General features: G+C 36.4%; 1 protein-coding gene across 1 annotated transcript in view; it reads right to left on the minus strand.

Moving 5' to 3' along the window:
* Positions 1-376: 376 nt before the first annotated feature.
* Positions 377-22336, minus strand: part of LOC139854381 (uncharacterized) — a 39801-nt gene continuing 17841 nt past the window's right edge. The window contains exon 2 of the mRNA XM_071843688.1: positions 377-2548. Within this exon, the coding sequence (XP_071699789.1) occupies positions 377-2548 (2172 nt within the window). The remainder of the gene's footprint in view (positions 2549-22336) is intronic.

Genomic DNA, 22336 nt, shown 5'->3' on the forward strand with positions numbered 1-22336 from the left:
ATTTTGCATTCCATTGACGGTTCTCCCGTTTCAAGCACGACTCGTGCTCCTGTATGTACGGATCAATAGCTGTAGTGTGTTGTAACACAGTAAAATGTGCGTCATGTATATCGCCAACATTTTTTGGATACCCCAAATCACGCCCAATTGTCCCTTGGCCAGATAGTCTACCTTCATGTCGACTTAATGGAATCCCGACATTTTTGATCCCATCCATATAGTCTGTGTAGAAGTCGATGACCTCTTCGGAAGCATATCCTTCGACGATACTACCTTCTGGTCGATTGTGGTTCCTTACATACCCTTTTAAGATACTCATATATCTTTCGAATGGATACATGTAACGTAAGAAAACTGGACCAGATTCCCTGATTTCTCAGACAATGTGAGAAACCAAGTGAACCATGACATCAAAGAAAGAAGGTGGAAAATACATCTCAAGTTTACAAAGAGTGAGTATAATATCTCTTTGATATTCATTCAATACCTCAGGATCAATCACCTTCGAATGAATCATGTTAAAAAATAAGCATAGTTTTGTTATTGTGTGTCGTATGCGGTCAGGTAAAATTCCACGAATTGCAATAGGAATCATCTGAGTCATTAGTACGTGGCAGTCATGTGACTTCATACCGGATAACTTCAAATCTTTCATCAAAACTAATTTCCTAATATTAGACGAATAACCTGATGGAACCTTAACATCATATAAACATTCGCAAAATTTAGTTTTCTCGTCCTTTGACATGGTGTAACAAGCTGGGGGAAGAAACTTGGTGATCCTTCCTGGTATTGGTTTAGGTGTTAACTCAGGTCTGATATTCATTAGTTCCATGTCCTTTCGAACCTTAATTCCGTCTTTTGTTTTTCCAGGAATGTTCAACAGTAACCCCATCAAACTTTCACAAACATTTTTCTCGATATGCATAACATCTACACAATGTCGGACGCACAAATGCTTCCAATATGGTAATTCCCAAAATATGGATTTTTTTTTCCACATCCCTTTCGGCGGACCATTATCGATTTTTTCCAACACAACTTTTAGCTTCTTAACCATTTTGAAAATAGTTTTTCCATCTGATCGTGGCGGTAGAATGATTTTCTCTACAGTACCATCAAATAAGTCTTTTTTGGAGCGATAAGCGTGATTCACAGCGAGCTCTCTTCTATGTCCCATAAATGCTGGTTTCCTACAATTTTTCAACCATATTGAGTGAGTATTTTTCTCACAAATAGGACATGCCTTTTCCCCTTTCGTAGTATATCCAGACAAATTACCATACGCTGAAAAATTGTTAATGGTGCAAAAAAGCATTGCCCGTAGATGGAAGTACTCTTTCTTGTATGAATCATAGACTTGTACACCGGTATCCCATAGTAACTTTAAGTCATCAATCAACGGCGTCAAATAAACATCAATGTCATTTCCAAGTTGTTTTGGGCCTTGAGTTAAAAGGGATAGCATTATGTGTTTTCGTTTCATACATAGCCAAGATGGAAGGTTGTAAATGCATAACAAAACAGGCCACGTGCTATGACCGCTACTCAAATCTCCGAAAGGATTCATTCCATCTGAACTAAGTCGCAACCTAATATTTCGTATCTCATTCCCAAAGTCTTCAAATTCGTTATCAATAGTTCTCCATTGAACTGAATCGGCCACATGACTTATTTTTTCATCCTTTTTACGCTCTTCCGCATGCCAACATAATAATTTTGCAGTTTTGGCATTCGCAAATAACCTCTTCAATCTTGGTATGATAGGGAAATACCACAATACTCTTGCAGGAGGTCCATTTTCATCACTGTCTTCATCAGTTGGTTTTCCACATTTATACCTAGATATACTACATACCTTACACTCATGAAGGTTTTCATTTTCATTCCTGTATAACATACAATCATTTGGACATGCATGTATTCTTTGTATTTCCAATCCCATCGGGCACATCAATTTCTTGGCATAGTATGTTGAAACCGTCAACTCATTATCTTCGGGGAGCATTTTATGCAACAATTCTAACAAGCTAGTGAAACTTGTGTCACTCCAACCATTGTTTGCTTTTAGATTTAATAGTTTTATCACGGCAGAAAGTTTTGAAAATTTCATACAACCGTTGTATAACGGTTTTTCAGAGTCAACTCTAAGTTGTTCAAATTTCTCATGATACTTTTCGTCAACATTATCCTCAATATCCTCAAACATGGCCTCAAAATTATCGTTATCACTAATGTATGAATCTTCGTCGTTTAATTGATTGGAATCTGAAGAGCCTGGGTTATGTTCGGTTAATGATTCACCGTGATAAGACCAACACGTGTACCCTCTCATAAATCCGTTTATTATAAGATGATTTCTGATATCGGTAGAATCCTTGAAGGACTTCCCATTCATACATTTTTTACAAGGACAAATGATTACATTGCTTCCTTTATTTAATTGATCAGTCTCCGCAATAGTTATAAATTCATCAAGCCGTTTCAGATAGTCGGTGCTAGTCCGTCCTATGTCGTACATCCATTTAGTCCGATCAATCCGATCCATCTGTATAAAAATCAGAAAATTAAAGGATTAATACAAATTAATCAACAACTATGATGTATTTAATTATTATTATAATTTATAAGTATAAGTATATATATATATATATATATATATATATATATATATATATATATATATATATATATATATATATATATATATATATAATAACATAAGTAAAATATAATATCATAATTTATAAGTATTTAATTATTATCATCTGTATTTAATTAATAACATAATTCATCTGTATCAACATCGACATTACTCATCAACATTCTGTACTTGAACCCCAATTCCGAACTTCCAAATCCCAATTACTCATCGATCACCATCGACATTCTTTGAACCCTAATAAATATAACAAGACCCCGTAATTGTTCAATCTGCAACAAAACCCAATCCATTCAATTTGTATAACCTAATTTCTAAATCGTACAACAAGTAAGATGTCTGGTGAGTTCCCCAATCGAATTGTTTGATTTAATTTTTATATGCATGTTCGATTCTAATTCAATTTTGATTTCAATCTTCAGTGTTTTAATTACGTTATCTTCTATTTTAATTTGCAAGAATTCGTTACACTAAAAGAACAGCAAATAAATTGTACAAACGAACTGCTAATATGAATTCTGTAAGTACATTACTTTAATTTTGAATGATGTTCTTGTTCATGTTACTTCTTGTTGTGTTTGTTTTCTGAATTCTTTAAGTATACTAGTTATTGACATAAAAATGATATATAAGTAGATTTAATAAAAGCTTTATGCCCAGCATGTTGTTCTTGTTATGTTACTAGAATTAATAAAACTAGTTTACTTACTGTGGTTCAGGTTATGAATTTTTGTTGGGTTCAATTTTTAACTGTTGTTCAAACTTTGATTTTTCATCGGTCAAGAAAACAAATGTGGTAGGGTTCAAGTGTTCAACCATTATGGACAGTATGTTTTGTGAATTATGTATAGATTCTATAGAGATAAACTAGTTATGTATAGAAAATGATCTGAAAAGTGACAAGTGACAAGCAAAACACATATCAAACTAAAGCACAAACATGATAACTTTAAGATTTAATTATTGTGTTGTTGACTAATGTATTTTTTATGTGCACAGTATAGTGACCCGAACTTTTCCATGTTTATATATATTAAATGAAATTGTTATTTACATGATTAGGTGTTTCCAACATGTTAAGCAATCAAACTTGTTAAGACTTGATTAATTGAAATAGGTTTCATATAGACAATTGACCACCCAAGTTGACCGGTGATTCACGAACGTTAAAACTTGTAAAAACTATATGATGACATATATATGATTATATATATAGTTAACATGATATTATGATAAGTAAGTATCTCATTAGGTATTTTAACAATGAGTTATATACATAAAATTGAGTTTATTGAATTAAGGAACTCGAAACGATATATATAACGATTATCGTTATAAAAACGACTTACTAAATACATATGAATCATATTAAGATATTGATACACTATGTTTAATCATGATAAATGATAAGTAAACATGTCATTAAGTGTATTAACAATGAACTACATATGTAAAAACAAGACTACTAACTTAATGATTTCGAAACGAGACATATATGTAACGATTATCGTTGTAACAACATTTAACTGTATATATATCATACTAAGATATATTAATATATCATAATATCATGATAATGTAATAATTTAACATCTCTTTAGATATAATAAACAATTGGTTAACAACATTTAACAAGATCGTTAACCTAAAGGTTTCAAAACAACATTTATATGTAACTACTAATGATGACTTAACGACTCAGTTAAATTGTATATACATGTAGTGTTTTAATATGTATTCATACACTTTTTAAAGACTTCAAGTACTTATCAAAATACTTCTACTTAACAAAAATGCTTACAATTACATCCTCGTTCAGTTTCATCAACAATTCTTCTCGTATGCACCCGTATTCGTACTCGTACAATACACAGGTTTTAGATGTATGTACGATTGGTATATACACTCTAACGATCAGCTCTTAGCAGCCCATGTGAGTCACCTAACACATGTGGGAACCATCATTTGGCAACTAGCATGAAATATCTCATAAAATTACAAAAATATTAGTAATCATTCATGCCTTATTTACATGTAAACAAAATTACACATACTTTATATCTAATCCATATACCAACGACCAAAAACACCTACAACACTTTCATTCTTCAATTTTCTTCATCTAATTGATCTCTCTCAAGTTCTATCTTCAAGTTCTAAGTGTTCTTCATAAACTCTGTAAGTTCTAGTTTCATAAAATCAAGACTACTTCCAAGTTTGCTAGCTTACTTCCAATCTTGTAAAGTGATCATCCAACCTTAAGAAATCTTTCTTATTTACAGTAAGATATATTTCTAATACAAGGTAATACTCATATTCAAACTTTGATTCAATTTCTATAACTATAACAATCTTATTTCGAGTGGAAATCTTACTTGAACTTGTTTTCGTGTCATGATTCTGCTTCAAGAACTTTCAAGCCATTCAAGGATCCTTTGAAGCTAGATCTATTTTTATCATTTCCAGTAGGTTTATCCACAAAACCTGAGGTAGTAATGATGTTCATAACATCATTCGATTCATATATATAAAACTACCTTATTCGAAGGTTTAAACTGGAAATCACTAGAACTTAGTTTAGTTAATTCTAAACTTGTTCGCAAACAAAAGTTAATCCTTCTAACTTAACTTTTAAAATCAACTAAACACATGTTCTATATATATATGATATGCTAACTTAATGATTTAAAACCGGAAAACACGAAAAACACTGTAAAACCGGACATGCGCCGTCGTAGTAACACCGCGGGCTGTTTTGGGTTTGATAATTAAAAACTATGATAAACTTTGATTTAAAAGTTGTTCTTCTGGGAAAATGATTTTTTTCTTATGAATATGAAACTATATCCAAAAATCATGGTTAAACTCAAAGTGGAAGTATGTTTTTTAAAATGGTCATCAAGACGTCGTTCTTTCGACTGAAATGACTACCTCTTACAAAAACGACTTATAACTTATATTTCTGACTATAAACCTATAATTTTTCTGTTTAGATTCATAAAATAGAGTTCAATATGAAACCATAGAAATTTGATTCACTAAAAACGGATTTAAAACGAAGAAGTTATGGGTAAAACAAGATTGGATATTTTTTGATTGTTGTAGCTACGGGAAATATTGTAACAACTCTATAAAAATTTATATTAATCATATCATAGCTAACTTATATTGTATTATATATGTATTCTAATATATTATGTAATCTTGGCATACCATAGACACGTATGCAAATGTTTTGACATATCATATCGACCCATCTATATATATTATTTGGAACAACCATAGACACTCTATATGCAGTAATATTGGAGTTAGCTATACAGGGTTGAGGTTGATTCCAAAAATATATATACTTTGAGTTGTGATATAGCCTGAGACGTGTATACACTGGGTCGTGGATTGATTCAAGATAATATATCGATTTATTTCTGTACATCTAATTGTGGACAACTAGTTGTAAGTTACTAACGAGGACAGCTGACTTAATAAACTTAAAATAATTATAACGTAATAAAAAATATGTTGTAAATATATTTTGAACATACTTTGATATATATGTACATATTTGTTATAGGTTCGTGAATCGACCAGTGGCCAAGTCTTACTTCCAGACGAACTAAAAATCTGTGAAAGTGAGTTATAGTCCCACTTTTAAAATCTAATATTTTGGGATGAGAATACATGCAGTTTTATAAATGTTTTACGAAATAGACACAAGTAATTGAAACTACATTATATGGGTGAATGATCGAAGCCGAATATGCCCCTTTTGCTTGGTAACCTAAGAATTAGTAAACCGATCTACTAATTAACGCGAATTCTAAAGATAGATCTATTGGGCCTAACGAACCCCATCCAAAGTACCGGATGCTTTAGTACTTCGAATTTGTTTTATCATTTCTGAAGGATTCCCCGGAATGATAGGGGATATTCTTATATGCATCTTGTTAATGTCGGTTACCAGGTGTTCACCATATGAATGATTTTTATCTCTATGTAGGGGATGTATATTGAAATATGAAATCTTGTGGTCTATTATTATGATTTGATAATATATAGGTTAAACCTATAACTCACCAACATTTTTGTTGACGTTTTAAGCATGTTTATTCTCAGGTGATTATTAAGAGCTTCCGCTGTTGCATACTAAAATAAGGACAAGATTTGGAGTCCATGCTTGTATGATATTATGTAAAAAAACTGCATTCAAGAAACTTATTTTTGATGTAATATATTCTTATTGTAAACCATTATGTAATGGTCATGTGTAAACGCTATATTTTAGATTATCATTATTTGATAATCTACGTAATTCTTTTTAAACCTTTATATAAATAAAGGTTATGGTTGTTTTAAAAATGAATGCAGTCTTTAAAAAACGTCTCATATAGAGGTTAAAACCTCTCGACGAAATCAATTAATATGGAATGTTTATAATCAATATGAACGGGACATTTCAGTTGGTATCAGAGTGTTGGTCTTAGAGAACCAGAAAATTGTATTAGTGTGTCTTACCGAGTTTGTTAGGATGCATTAGTGAGTCTGGACTTCGACCGTATTTTCTTCAAAAACGATTGCTTAACATTTTTTTTGCTGGAAACTATATATTATTACCATGTAAATATTATGTGATATATTAATCTCTTAACATGTTTGATATTGTGTGGTAGATGTCTACCTCTAGTACAAATCCCATTGATTCACCTAATAATAATGAACAGTCGAATATATTTTGGGAAGATTCACAAATTCCCGAAGAGGAACCGAAAGAGGAGGAACCGGAAGAAGAGGAACAAGAAGAGGAGGAATCAGAAGAGAAGGAACCAGAAGAAGAAGAGGTTCCGGAGGAAGAAAAATTGATACCTATGGTAAATCGATTAAATAAAAGAAAATCCTCAACCAACGGACCAAAGTTAATAATGGTCAATGGTGTTTCCGTCGAGGAAGCAAAATATTGGGAAGATTACCAATTTTTCAATGAATCGGATCCCGATGAGGATTCCGATGATGTTATAGAAATTTCCTCGACCCAATTTAATAAAGCGAAATAAAATAATAAGGGAAAAGGTATAAAAATAGAGAAACCCGATTCCAACCCCGATGAACTTTATATGTATCGACAACATCCGTATTTCCTAAAATGTAACAACGACCCGGGAACCTCTAAACCACCAGGTTTTTCTAAACCATTATGGAAAACGACGGCTCGTATTAGAGAAAAATTAGGAAAACGAACCAAGTCCGAAGAAGAAGAAACCAGTGATTCATATTAGAGGGTTGTAATCATGTTGTGTATTATATGTATTGTAGTGTGTTTGTACTTTTATGTTCTATATAAAAATTGCTTGTATTGTTTGTTAATTATCTTTTACGAATCTAATCCTTGTCTATTTTACAGTATAAAAATAGAATGGACGTTAAGGGTAGACAACCGAATATTTTAGAAGACCTACCAGAGGATATGATTGAGGAAATCTTGTCTAGAGTCGGTCAGAATTCATCAGCACATTTAGTATGGCGAAATTAACTTGTCAAACATTTGAAAGACTTTTCAGAAATGCCTTAGTTTATAAAAGGCTTTCCTTTGATAGGTGGGGTATATCACATTGGGGAGACCGTAAGTTACGCCGTGTTTTCTTTAAAGCGTTAAATGCGGGGAACCCAAATGCAATTTTATGTTACGGGTTAAGAACCTATTTTGACTCAACATATCCCAACATAGGATTTCCTGAATTAGAAAGAGCTTCTAACATGCAACATAAAGAAGCATGTTATGCTTACGGGTTAGTGATGTTCGCTTCTTACCAAAGTGAGAAAAAGAACATCGGATTGCAACTTTTAAATAAAACCTTCCCACAAGTGACGGATTCAGTAGTTGGGGTGAGAAACAAGGTTTTTAGATTATTACGGGGCTGTTGGACATTACGAAACCCTCGTTCTTTTAACGACATTACAACATGCTGCCTAGCCAATGGTCATAACGGTTATTTTCCACAAGACCAAGGATGGGAAGTCGTCTTAGTAAAACCAGAATGCATGACTTGTTTCTGGACTTATGAATTACGTGTCTTTATTTCCTTTGCTGAACAACTTGCGTATTAACTAGATTTATCTTCAAAACTGTCATGTATCATAGTGTACTATATTTCATGTTATATGTAATATAGCGATGTTGTAAGTTTGAAGAATATTTGTATGTGATATATTATTATAATCAGTTTTTCATATAGAATTGTAGTAGTTGAATTGTATATTAGCTATTAAGTATGAACTTAACGGGTAGGTAGCACCCGAATTTAAACTTATAAAATGCTAATATGAAGAAAAAGCTTTTATAAATGAGTTCATATTATGCTACGAAATACTATTGACTACTCTTAATATTCTGTATGATTAACTCGATTCAGTTGGATATTTTGAAGTGTAACACCCCGTTTTCCCCGTACATGACTTATAGGTGTAAAGTGTGCGTACGACTACTTTACAGATGGTTCAAGGCGTACTCGCATGTTGAAGTTAGTACGCGAGAAAATAAATCAGGGAAAGCAGAGTGTCGCGGCGCGACAAATGGAGCCATGGCGCGGCGTTTCGAAAGAATCCAAATCAAAAGCTTGATATAAAATGATCCTAGACCTAGTTATAGGTCGCGGCGAGACGAATTAGGCCGCGGCGCGGCATACAGTGCGAACTGGCACCGGATTCTTGTAATTTTAAATGAAGTTCAAGGGCATTTTGGCCTTTTCACGTTTGAGCCAGATTTGAGGCTTTAACCTCATCCACTCACTCATTTTCTTTATTTTCTTTTTCCTTTTCTTTCCTATTTTCCTCTCAAAAATTAAAATCCTCAAGTTATTCAAGTGGGATTTTGGAAAGGAAGAAGCGGGTTTTGATCTTCGGCGTAGTTGACAAGTTTATTCTCCTCGTTCTTGGCTACACGCGGATACTAGTGGTAAGCTCTAACTCAGAATTCCATTTTCGTGTTCATCATTCAAATTTGGGGCTTTTGATTGTATAATTCATAGATGGAACCCATTTAGTTGTTAATTGGAGATTAACACCAAGATTCGGGTTTATAAGTGTTAAAGGCGGGTTTTAGGTTGGTTAATGATTTAACTATGTTTAAGACTTGTAAATGGTGTATAATCACTAGTATTAGTGATTATTGATGTTTTGGAGACTTTTAGGGTTCTTGTGGTTGACTAATTTTGACTAGAGTCGAAATTAGGGTTTGTTGATGATTATAACCCGAATGTCGATTCGATGAAGTTTATAAACTTAAAATGGATTAAGTTGAAGTATGAAACCGGGTTAAATACGTTTTGGTATCAAAACTTGTAAATGGGGATATTTTGACCTTATGGGTCAAAATTAGGGTTTATGTGCGATTTTGAGAACGATAAGTGTTTAACACTTGTGTTCGGGTTTAATTGGCATATTAGGACCATTATCACTTGTGTTAGTGATTATTGGTTAGTTTGGGCGCTGTTTGTACTTGGAGGTGCATTTGGGTCGAAATTGCACTAAGTGTCGAATTGGGTTGATTTGTAGATACAATCTAAGTGTGTTGTTGAATTTGTGATAATGGATTTGGTACTTTCCATTGACGAGTTGCGGATTACTTGGAAGCATTCTTCAAGGCGACAAGGTGAGTGTTAATATCCTATGTGCATATGTATGTGTAGGATGGGTGCGGGTCGGGTGAAGTGATTCTCGGCTATAGAGCTCACTTCACATATAGGTGGATTCGATGGACTTTTGTATGAGTCCAATTGGCACGTTTGTGCATTTTGGTTGACCACCTTTGGCGAGGTACACGCTTGTGTGTACGTTATCACATGTGGTTATGATTTGGATGTTATAACCCCAATGGCGAAGGGTTGATATTGTTGTAAAGTGGATGACCCCGATGTGGTGGATTTTATAATCCCGTGACCGTGGGTTTTGATGTTGAGAAGTGAATCGCGTGTAGTTCGGATTCACGATGACTCGTGTAGTTCGGTCATCTTATTGAGGTAGTAATCTCGCGTGGTTTCGGATTACTAAGGCTCGTGTAGTTCGGCAAACCTCGATGTTGTCTTTGAAGATGGTAATCTCGTGTGGTTTTGGATTACTAAGGCTCGTGTAGTTCGGCCAATCTTCATGGTGGAGTTTTGGTATTCGGTAATGGGTTAAGGGGTTAACCTTGTTCGTTTATATATTGTTCTATGTATATTAATGTATTGTTATGTTGTAGCTAACCCTCCGGGTGTAGTTTATTGGCATTGTTCTCATCGTCGTTGGTGAACTTATATTTGTTGATATCTTTAGCTTGTTGCTTAGAGATCATACGGTATGCTTAGTATAGTTGCCTTATACATGGATGCTTCTGTATGCGGTATTTGATATTTGTGTGGCGTGTCCATTTTATACATATATATGTATATAGTATATTATCATTCACTAAGCTTTAGCTTACCCTCTCGTTGTTGCTATTTTTATAGGTTCGCATGCTTGGCGGCTCGGGTAAGCTTGGGAATTAAAGATCTTGGCTAGGTTTCTTAGAAGATCTTGCTTTTGTATTTCGACTAGGATTTGGGTAGCGTAGTCCCAAATCACCATGCTCGGTTTTGGTTGGAAACTAAACTAGTCGGGTCGTGTATGTCCGTTTGGATAATTAATCAATGTATTAAATGTTATAAGGTTTATTAAACCTTCTATTGTTTTAAAGATGTTTATGGAAACACAATTGGGACCTAAAGTGTTATTTTAAAGTGTTTTAAAAGGAAAAAATTTTATGGGCCGGTTTTAATACGGGTTGGGTCGTTACAAGTGGTATCAGAGCATGGTCTAAGGTATTTAGGCGACTTGAGATAGGTGCCTAGACTTAGACTTTTGTGTGTGCTTATTTGTTGCGGGACTTGTAGGTGAACGGGTCGGAACGGGTTATAGTTAGTGCCTTGTCTGTAGGTGGACTAACTAGGATTTTTGGCTTGTGTTGTGATGCTATTCCCTTGCGTGTGTTTATATCGCGTGGAATCGTCGTTGTGTTGGTTATATCATTGAGCGATACGGTCGTTGTACTAACGAGTTGAGACGGCGTGTGTGCGTAATAAGGACTTGCAAACCTTGTTACGGGTGAAAATCGTGTCTAACAATGATGTACGACGAGTGTTGAGCAAGATGGGGCGGTGTTATAAGTGTTGTTTTATACGTTCGTGGACTAATCGTTTTGCATTCTTTAGAATGAAGACGCGAAACGAGATCGAGACGAATGACGAGGAGTTTAACTCTAGAGTTGCGGCCGCCATTACGTAGCAAATGAGTGCATTTCGAGAAGAAACGGATAGGAAGTATTCTGAATTTCGGGGTAGTAGTGAAATGGAGCGTTGTCTTAAGAGCTTCATGAGGACTAAACCCCCGATATATGACGGGAAACCGGATCCTTTGGTAAGCACAACTTGGATCTCGGATGTCGAAGGATGTTTTCGTACTATTGAATTCCCTCTTGAGAAGAAGACGAGACTCGATACTAGTTTATTGCGGGGTAGGGCAAAGGATTGGTTGGATGGTAAGATTGATCTTATCGGTGGTAAACCGTTTATGGAGTTATCGTGGGACGGATTTAAGAAGGAATTCTTCGAGGAGTTCCGGACTTCAGCCGATTTGTCGGAAATGCGTAATGAGTTGCGAAATTTGCAACAGGGTTCTATGGATTTGAATACTCTCAAAACGACCTTTATGGCGAAGGCTCGTTTTTTCCCGGATTATTTGGGGAATGATAATTTGTTGATGCAAGATTTCTATCGAACCTTGAATGATGACATGTAGAATAAGATTAGCCGGGGTCACGCGAAATCGTTTACGGAATTATTCGTCGTGGCTAGAGGTTTCGAGTCGTATACGCGATCAAAGATTGGTGAACCTTCAAGTGAGAGAAGGGTTGTTTCGTATGGTGCTCTGAGTAAGAGGACTAAGGGTACGAGTGTGAGCACGGGTGGTACGCGGATGCGTATACCGGATTCTAGTGCATCTAGATGTTACAATTGTGGCATGAGGGGTCACAAGTCTTGAAATGTTCGGTACCAAAGGGTGATGGTATGGTGTGTTTCAATTGCCAAGAAGAAGGACATCGTAAGTCGGAATGTCCCAAGTTAGCGGGGATGGGTGCGGCAAGAAGACGTTAAGGTACGTTTCATTTTAATAAATATGCCTTTTGATTATTTATTAAGTGCCGTTTGAATTTGAGTTGATTAAATGCCTTGTGTTATTCATATTGTTGTTATGGGTGACATTCCTAATGGAAGTACCCAATGGTGACGTTGATTGTCGGGCGAAGGGCGTAAGACTTGGTGCCACCAAGCATTCCTTTGTATCTGGGAAATGTTTCTACCAAGCCATGGAAATGGGTTTTGGTGTTCGGTTGTTAAGCGCGTGTTCACTTTTGGGTGGAGGTCGATGAACCGTGAGGTTCGAGGAGTGGCTGAAAACCTTGAAATCGAGTGTTTTGAATCTCGATGTATGTTGGTAATGGAGTATATAAGACGCGATATTAGGTGCCTCTTTTATACGTACTAGCATGGTGTTCGACTCCGATTGTGTTGTAGTTACATTGTACTTAGGGTACCGGAGTGAAACCCTTAGGTACATGAGTGACTAGGTGGAAATTGACAAACTAGAGCAATTGGATGATTGCGAGGGTGTGGTTTGTGTAATCGTGGTACACTTTTTGTTCGAAGTGTTTAAGGATTGATTGAAATCCTTCGTGTGCTCAAGGCTGGAGCAAGATATGGTGATGGGTCGTGTGAGCCTAATCGGTTTTAAAGTCTACCTTTGGTAGCATTGTACGGTTGTACGAGTTGTGGATATGGGACGTAGATCCAAGTAGGGGAGTTACACTCCCGCACGAGGATGTTTTAGTGTGAGATTTCGGATGATGCTTTTGGTAGATCCGAAACTTGTGTTGGGACCTATTTTTTGTCGATTTAGGGTAGAGTACAATTTCGGTTAAATTGTACTTATGGTTTGGATTTGAATTATCACCGAGGTGGTAATGTGGTAAATCTCGTTGAGAGATAATGGACGTGTTTGGTGAGCAAGGTGAAATCCTTCGGTTAAGGGAGGTGTGTGTCGGATTCTCTTCTAGAGAATTATTTTTTTGTGCCTATGTTTGATATAGGTGGTTCTTGCTCGAGTGTGTGAATGGTTAGTGGTATCCGTTAGGATTCACTATGGCGTAGCAGAGCGCGATGTTACGCTACTCGTCGTTCGAGGCCAAAAGGGCGTTGATTGATGAAGCATGCCTTTCGGAGTCCGCTGACTTCATCATGGTATTGGTGATTGATGAAGCATGACCTTTAGGGTCCGCTGACTTCATCATGGGAGTATGCGATTGGTGGAGCATGACCTTCGGGGTCCGCTGACTTCATCATGAGCGAGGTGTTATATCGGTGAAGCATGACCGTTGACGGGGTTCGCTGACTTCATCCGGTGTTGAGATTGGTGAAGCATGATCTTCGGGTCCGCTGACTTCATCATGGTAGTGGATCGCTTGTGCTTTCGGATTCACGATGACGCGTCTGGTTTCGGTCATCTTACTGTGGAAGTTAGTCGCGTGTAGTTTCGGATTCACAAATGACTCGTGTGGTTTTGGTCATTGTATTGAGGAGTGAGTCTCGTGTAGTTCGGATCCACAAATGACTCATGTAGTTCGGTCATTCCTCTGGGATAGTGACTCTCGTGTAGTTCGGATTCACTATGGTGCGTGTAGTTCGGCCAATCCAGTTTGTTGTTGTAGTGAAGGTAGTGAGTCGCGTGTAGTTCGGATTCACTAAGGCGCGTGTGTTTTCTGCCAGCCTTCGGGTTGTTTGATCGATTGGTTGTTTTATACACCAATGGTGGGGTCGTAAGGACCATGTTGTGGGAACTATCGGTAGTTTTATACGCCGATGGTGGGGTCGTGAGGACCATGTTGTATGATTAGTGAGGCGATAGCCGTGCTTCGCTCACGTGTTGTTACGGGTGTGACAATAGTCGATATTGTACACCTTGAGATTTGCGTTTCCATAGTCGTTTTGGTCGTATTGCGCACTACAAGGGATGGTTATTGATTAGTGTTATCCGTCAGGATTCGTTTGGTTCGGTATTCATCGCTTCGGGTTGTTGACCTTAAGTTGAGACTTGGTTGTTTTTAGCGCCGTACTCGGTAAGTGTATGCTAAGGAATTGATATCTCGATACAAGATTGGTTGAGTTTTCCCGATGTGAGGGATTGAGTTAGTGCTAGTGCTCGGAATTATGGAAATTGATAAATCGCGGGTGACGATTTAGCTGTTAAGGGTAACTCTTTGAGAAGAATTGTCTAAGGGATCGTTGTAGACTTCGGTTGTTGCGTGTATTGTACGTCTCGGGATGCGATCAAGTGTGTAATTTGTCATTGTATTAACCATCGGGTTAGCGAATTGGTGGTAGAAGTCGGTTTGAAATGCATGTTCGACGACCATTGAGTGTGAGTCCGTTTGGGTTCATGACTAGGATCACGAGGACGTGATCGAATCTAAGTGGGGGAGAGTTGTAACACCCTGTTTTCCCTGTACATGACTTATAGGTGTAAAGTGTGCGTACGACTAGTTTACGGATGGTTCAAGGCGTACTCGCATGTTGAAGTTAGTACGCGAGATAAATGAATCAGGGAAAGCAGAGTGTCACGGCGCGACAAATGGAGCCACGGCGCGGTGTTTCGAAAGAATCCAGATCAGAAGCTTGATATAAAAATGATCCCAGACCTAGTTATAGGTCGCGGCGCGACGAATTAGGCCGCGGCGCGGCATACAGTACGAACTGGCACCGGATTCTTGTAATTTTAAATGAAGTTCAAGGGCATTTTGGTCTTTTCACGTTTGAGCCAGATTTGAGGCTTTAACCTCATCCACTCACTCATTTTCTTTTTTTCTTTTTCCTTTTCTTTCCTATTTTCCTCTCAAAACTTAAAATCCTCAAGTGATTCAAGTGGGATTTTGGAAAGGAAGAAGCGGGTTTTGATCTTTGGCGTAGTTGACAAGTTTGTTGTCCTCGTTCTTGGCTACACGGTGATACTAGTGGTAAGCTCTAACTCCAAATTTCATTTTCGTGTTCATTATTCAAATTTAGGGCTTTTGATTGTATGATTCGTAGATGGAACCCATTTAGTTGTTAATTGGAGATTAACACCAAGATTCCGGTTTATAAGTGTTAAAGGCGGGTTTTGGGTTGGTTAATGATTTAACCATGTTTAAAACTTGTAAATGGTGTATAATCACTAGTATTAGTGATTATTGATGTTTCGTAGACTTTTAGGGTTCTTGTGGTTGACTAATTTTGACTAGAGTCGAAATTAGGTTTAGTTGATGATTATAACCCGAATGTCGATTCGATGAGGTTTATAAACTAAAAATGGATTAAGTTGAAGTATGAAACCGGGTTAAATACGTTTTGGTGTCAAAACTTGTAAATGGGGAGATTTTGACCTTATGGGTCAAAATTAGGGTTTATGGGTGATTTTGAGAACGATAAGAGTTTAACACTTGTGTTCGGATTTAATTGGCATATTAGGACCATTATCACTTGTGTTAGTGATTATTGGTTAGTTTGGGCGTGGTTTGTACTTGGAGGTACATTTGGGTCGAAATTGCACTAAGTGTCGAATTGGGTTGTTTTGTAGATACAATCTAAGTGTGTTGTTGAATTTGTAATAATGGATTAGGTACTTTCCATTGACGAGTTGTGGATTACTTGGAAGCATTCTTCAAGGCGACGAGGTGAGTGTTAATATCCTATGTGCATATGTATGTGTAGGATAGGTGCGGGTCGGGTGAAGTGATTCTCGGCTATAGAGCTCACTTCACATATAGGTGGATTCGATGGACTTTTGTATGAGTCCAATTGGCACGTTTGTGCGTTTTGGTTGACCACCTTTGGCGAGGTACACGCTTGTGTGTACATTATCACACGTGGTTATGATTTGGATGTTATAACCCCAATGGCGAAGGGTTGATATTGTTGTGAAGTGGATGACCCCGATGTGGTAGATTTTATAATCCCGTGACCGTGGGTTTTGATGTTGAGAAGTGAATCGCGTGTAGTTCGGATTCACGATGACTCGTGTAGTTCGGTCATCTTATTGAGGTAGTAATCTCGCGTGGTTTCGGATTACTAAGGCTCGTGTAGTTCGGCCAACCTCGATGTTGTCTTTGAAGATGGTAATCTCGTGTGGTTTCGGATTACTAAGGCTCGTGTAGTTCGGCCAATCTTCATGGTGGAGTTTAGGTATTCGGTAATGGGTTAAGGGGTTAACCTTATTCGTTTATATATTGTTCTATGTATATTAATGTATTGTTGTGTTGTAGCTAACCCTCCGGGTGTAGCTTATTGGCATTGTTCTCATCGTCGTTGGTGAACTTATATTTGTTAATATCTTTAGCTTGTTGCTTAGAGATCGTACGGTATGCTTAGTATAGTTGCCTTATACTTGGATGCTTCGGTATGCGGTATTTGATATTTGTGTGGCGTGTCCATTTTATACATATATATGTATGTAGTATATTATCATTCACTAAGCGTTAGCTTACCCTCTCGTTGTTGCTATTTTTATAGGTTCGCATGCTTGGCGGCTCGGGTAAGCTTGGGAATTAGAGATCTTGGCTAGGTTGCTTAGAAGATCTTGCTTTTGTATTTCGACTAGGATTTGGGTAGCGTAGTCCTAAATCACCATGCTCGGTTTTGGTTGGAAACTAAACTAGTCGGGTCGTGTATGTCCGTTTGGACAATTAATCAATGTATTAAATGTTTTAAGGTTTATTAAACCTTCTATTGTATTAAAGATGTTTATGGAAACACAATTGAGACCTAAAGTGTTATTTAAAGCGTTTTAAAAGGAAAAAATTTTATGGGCCGGTTTTAATACGGGTTGGGTCGTTACATGAAGGAAATGGCACCGACTACTCGACACAACATGAATATGAGCGAAGAGGAATTTCGTACCTTTCTTGCTGCAAACATAGCCGCAGTACAGGCTGCGCTACATACCAACAATAACTCTGAATCTAGCAATGCAGCTAACGGCGCAAGAAATCTTGTAGGATGCTCCTACAAAGAATTCACTGCCTGCAAACCTTTGGAATTTGATGGAACCGAAGGACCAATTGGATTGAAACGGTGGACCGAGAAAGTCGAATCGGTGTTTGCCATAAGTAAGTGTACTGAAGAGGACAAAGTTAAGTACGCTACGCATACCTTCACAGGTACTGTATTAACGTGGTGGAACACCTATCTTGAACAGGTAGGACAAAATGCTGCTTACGCACTACCGTGGTCGGCATTCAAGCAATTGATGAACGAACAGTACCGTCCTAGAAACGAAGTCAATAAACTCAAGGCAGAACTTAGAGAGTTACGAACACAAGGTTTCGATGTTACCACATATGAACGACCATTCACAGAGTTGTGCCTATTGTGTCCGGGAGCATTCGAAGATGAAGAAGAGAAGATCGACGCGTTTGTAAAAGGGTTACCAGTAAGGATTCAAGAAGATGTGAGTTCACACGAGCCCGCTTCTATACAGAAGGCAAGTCGAATGGCTCATAAAATCATAAATCAGATTGAGGGAAGAATTAAAGAGCAGGCGGTCGAAGAAGCCAACATGAAACAACTCAAGAGGAAGTGGGAGGAAAACGGTGACAAGAGTCACCAGTACAACAACAACAACAATTACAAGCACAATCGCAACAACTATCCCAACAACCGCAACAACAATCGCAACAATAACCGCAATCCTAACAATAACTACAACAAACATCCCAACAACAACAACAACTACAACAACTGTTTCAACAATAATAACAATCCCAACAACAACCTCAATAACAACAACGGCAACAAAAACCAAAAACAGCCATGTCATAGGTGTGAAGAAAATCATCAGGGGTTTTGCATGACATTTTGCAACAGGTGTAAAAGAAATGGTCATAGTGCGACAAAGTGTGAGGTCTACGGATCAAAATTTAACAGAACTAAAGGAACAAATAATGTCGGAAAAAGTAATGCTGAAACGAATAGTGTCGGAGCAAGTAATACCAACGCTGTTTGTTATAAATGTGGAAAACTGGGTCACATTATTAGAAATTGCCCGAATAAGGGGAATACTAATGGGCAGGGCCATGGAAGAGTTTTCAATATTAATGCGGCAGAAGCACAGGAAGACCCGGAGCTTGTTACGAGTACGTTTCTTATTGACGATAAATCTGCTTATGTTTTATTTGATTCGGGTGTGGATAGAAGCTATATGAGTAGAGAATTTTGTGCTAAATTAAGTTGCCCATTGACGCCTTTGGTGTGATGACCCGTACAAAACCATCGTGTACGAATCATCAACAACAGGATCATTACAAGGTTAAGTACTATATGCTGTAATAAAAGAAGTTGCATTCACGACAGAAAGATGACATCATAATCGACATCAAATGTTTTACACCAACAGTATGCTTCTACGAATAGCAACCATGAATAAATGTATGTGACCCTTAGGTCATTACAAAACATAGTTTCAAATGTATTAAAGTTTGAATGCAAGATAAACACTTCATGCAGTGATAACACTAGAGCAGCGAGTGTCTACGGCAAGACTAGTACACAGCGGAAGCAACCTTAAGCACCAGAGAAAAACATGCTTAAAAACGTCAACACAAATGTTGGTGAGCTATAGTTTAAGTATAACAGTATGTAAGGTAGGCCATGAGATTTCAGTGCTACAAAGAGTGTTTCAAAACAGTATGATAAAGTATATGTTAATCGTGGGCACTTGGTAACTAACTTAACGTTTATACCCCCTGAAAGTACACTTGGCAAGTGCGTATATTTACGAAGTATTAAACACTCATTAAATGCTAGTGCGACTAGCCCTAGTGGGGATGTCAAACCCTATGGATCCATATCTAAGATTCACGTTCACCTGTTCAAAAACCAATGACTAAACGTTACCCATCTAAAGGGAATGTTTCTGCCGTTATATAACCCACACATATATAAAGTTTAAGTACTCGTGCCTAGTATGTAAAACATAAAATCCGCATGTATTCTCAGTTCCCAAAATAAGTTAAAGTAAAAAGGGAATGCTATAACTCACAATGATAAAGTAGCGGTAAAGTATGACTCGGAAAGTAAGCAAGTAATGAAGGTTGTCCAAACGGGTCCTCAACCTAAGTCAAATAGTAATAAATCAGTAAATCTTCCAAATAGGTTTAAAAGTATGTAAATAAGGTCTTAAGGGTCATCATCATTCATCATTAAACAAAAGGTGTAAAGTAAGTTTCGTTCATGGAAAGAGTTTAAAACAAAGGCTGACTTCGGTCAGTGACCACGGCCTCTACCCTTACTGAAATAAGGTGAGATCAGTGGCCATGGCTCCGTATATGAGTCCTTTAGTTGTGGTAAAAATTCCAGAAGCAAACTCATCTTCATTTGACCGTGGCGACAGTTTAAGTGCGAGTAGGTCAGAATTCTCTGCACAACGTTAAAAGGACATAGTGACGATCGGAGGGCCATAAATCCTAAACCGTAACTCGGATTAAGACGAGTCCTAAATGAAAATTTATCTAATCGAACAGAGATAACTGAAAATCGAGGTTACAGAAGCCCAGGTTGTACGGGTCAGACACAGAAACAGTAAAACAGTAGGTTCCGGTGGTTCTTGGTGCTCGATGCTTATCATGGTTCTCATCCTTGAGGCATATAGCTTCAAGTGTACAACTCGTTGATGTGTTTGCATCATTTTCACCAAGGTTTGACAATCATAACCTAAGTGTAATTCTAAGACATGAAGCACAACTCACTTAAGTGTTGCAAGTGTTTTGATGAACCAAAGTTACATCAAAGTTTTAGATTTAACACATACATGAACTATAAAAGTAATATTGAACTATAAACTTGAAAGTAAACTAACTAAACAAGATCTTAAGATGTAGAACATAGTTCTTAGTTTGATCTTAAAGATCCAAGACTCAAAATTCTAGATCTAACATAAGTGTACAAAGTTATAATTAAAGAAATCTTACTTACATGTTCTTGAACTTTTAAAGTTAACTTTTGTTCAAGATAAATGAGATCAAAGTTAACTAGTAACACTTTGTAGTGACCCGAACTTTTCCATGTTTATATATATTAATTGAGATTGATATTTACATGATTAAATATTTCCAACATGTTAAGCAATCAAACTAGTTAAGACTTGATTAATTGAAATATGTTTCATATAGACAATTGACCAACCAAGTTGACCGGTGATTCACGAACGTTAAAACTTGTAAAAACTATATGATAACATATATATGGATATATATATATAGTTAATATGATACTATGATAAGTAAACATATCATTAAGTATATTAACAATGAACTACATATGTAAAAACAAGACTACTAACTTAATGATTTTTAAACGAGACATATATGTAACGATTATCATTGTAAAGACATTTAATGTATATATATCATATTAAGAGATATTCATATATGACAATATCATGATAATATAATAATTTAAAATCTCATTTGATATTATAAACATTGGGTTAACAACATTTAACAAGATCGTTAACCTAAAGGTTTCAAAACAACACTTACATGTAACGACTAACGATGACTTAACGACTCAGTTAAAATGTATATACATGTAGTGTTTTAATTTGTATTTATACACTTTTGAAAGACTTCAATACACTTATCAAAATACTTCTACTTAACAAAAATGCTTACAATTACATCCTCGTTCAGTTTCATCAACAATTCTACTCGTATGCACCCGTATTCGTACTCGTACAATACAAAGCTTTTAGATGTATGTACTATTGGTATATACACTCCAATGATCAGCTCTTAGCAGCCCATGTGAGTCACCAAACACATGTGGGAACCATCATTTGGCAACTAGCATGAAATATCTCATAAAATTACAAAAATATGAGTAATCATTCATGACTTATTTACATGAAAACAAAATTACATATCCTTTATATCTAATCCATACACCAACGACCAAAAACACCTACAAACACTTTCATTCTTCAATTTTCTTCATCTATTTGATCTCTCTTAAGTTCTATCTTCAAGTTCTAAGTGTTCTTCATATATTCTACAAGTTCTAGTTACATAAAATCAAGAATACTTTCAAGTTTGCTAGCTCACTTCCAATCTTGTAAGGTGATCATCCAACCTCAAGAAATCTTTGTTTCTTACAGTAGGTTATCATTCTAATACAAGGTAATAATCATATTCAAACTTTGGTTCAATTTCTATAACTATAACAATCTTATTTCAAGTGATGATCTTACTTGAACTTGTTTTCGTGTCATGATTCTGCTTCAAGAACTTCGAGCCATCCAAGGATCCGTTGAAGCTAGATCCATTTTTCTCTTTTCCAGTAGGTTTATCCAAGGAACTTAAGGTAGTAATGATGTTCATAACATCATTCGATTCATACATATAAAGCTATCTTATTCGAAGGTTTAAACTTGTAATCACTAGAACATAGTTTAGTTAATTCTAAACTTGTTCGCAAACAAAAGTTAATCCTTCTAACTTGACTTTTAAAATCCACTAAACACATGTTCTATATCTATATAATATGCTAACTTAATGATTTAAAACCTGGAAACACGAAAAACACC

This window comes from Rutidosis leptorrhynchoides, chromosome 6, assembly GCF_046630445.1.
Source record: "Rutidosis leptorrhynchoides isolate AG116_Rl617_1_P2 chromosome 6, CSIRO_AGI_Rlap_v1, whole genome shotgun sequence".
NCBI classification, from domain to species: domain Eukaryota; kingdom Viridiplantae; phylum Streptophyta; class Magnoliopsida; order Asterales; family Asteraceae; genus Rutidosis; species Rutidosis leptorrhynchoides.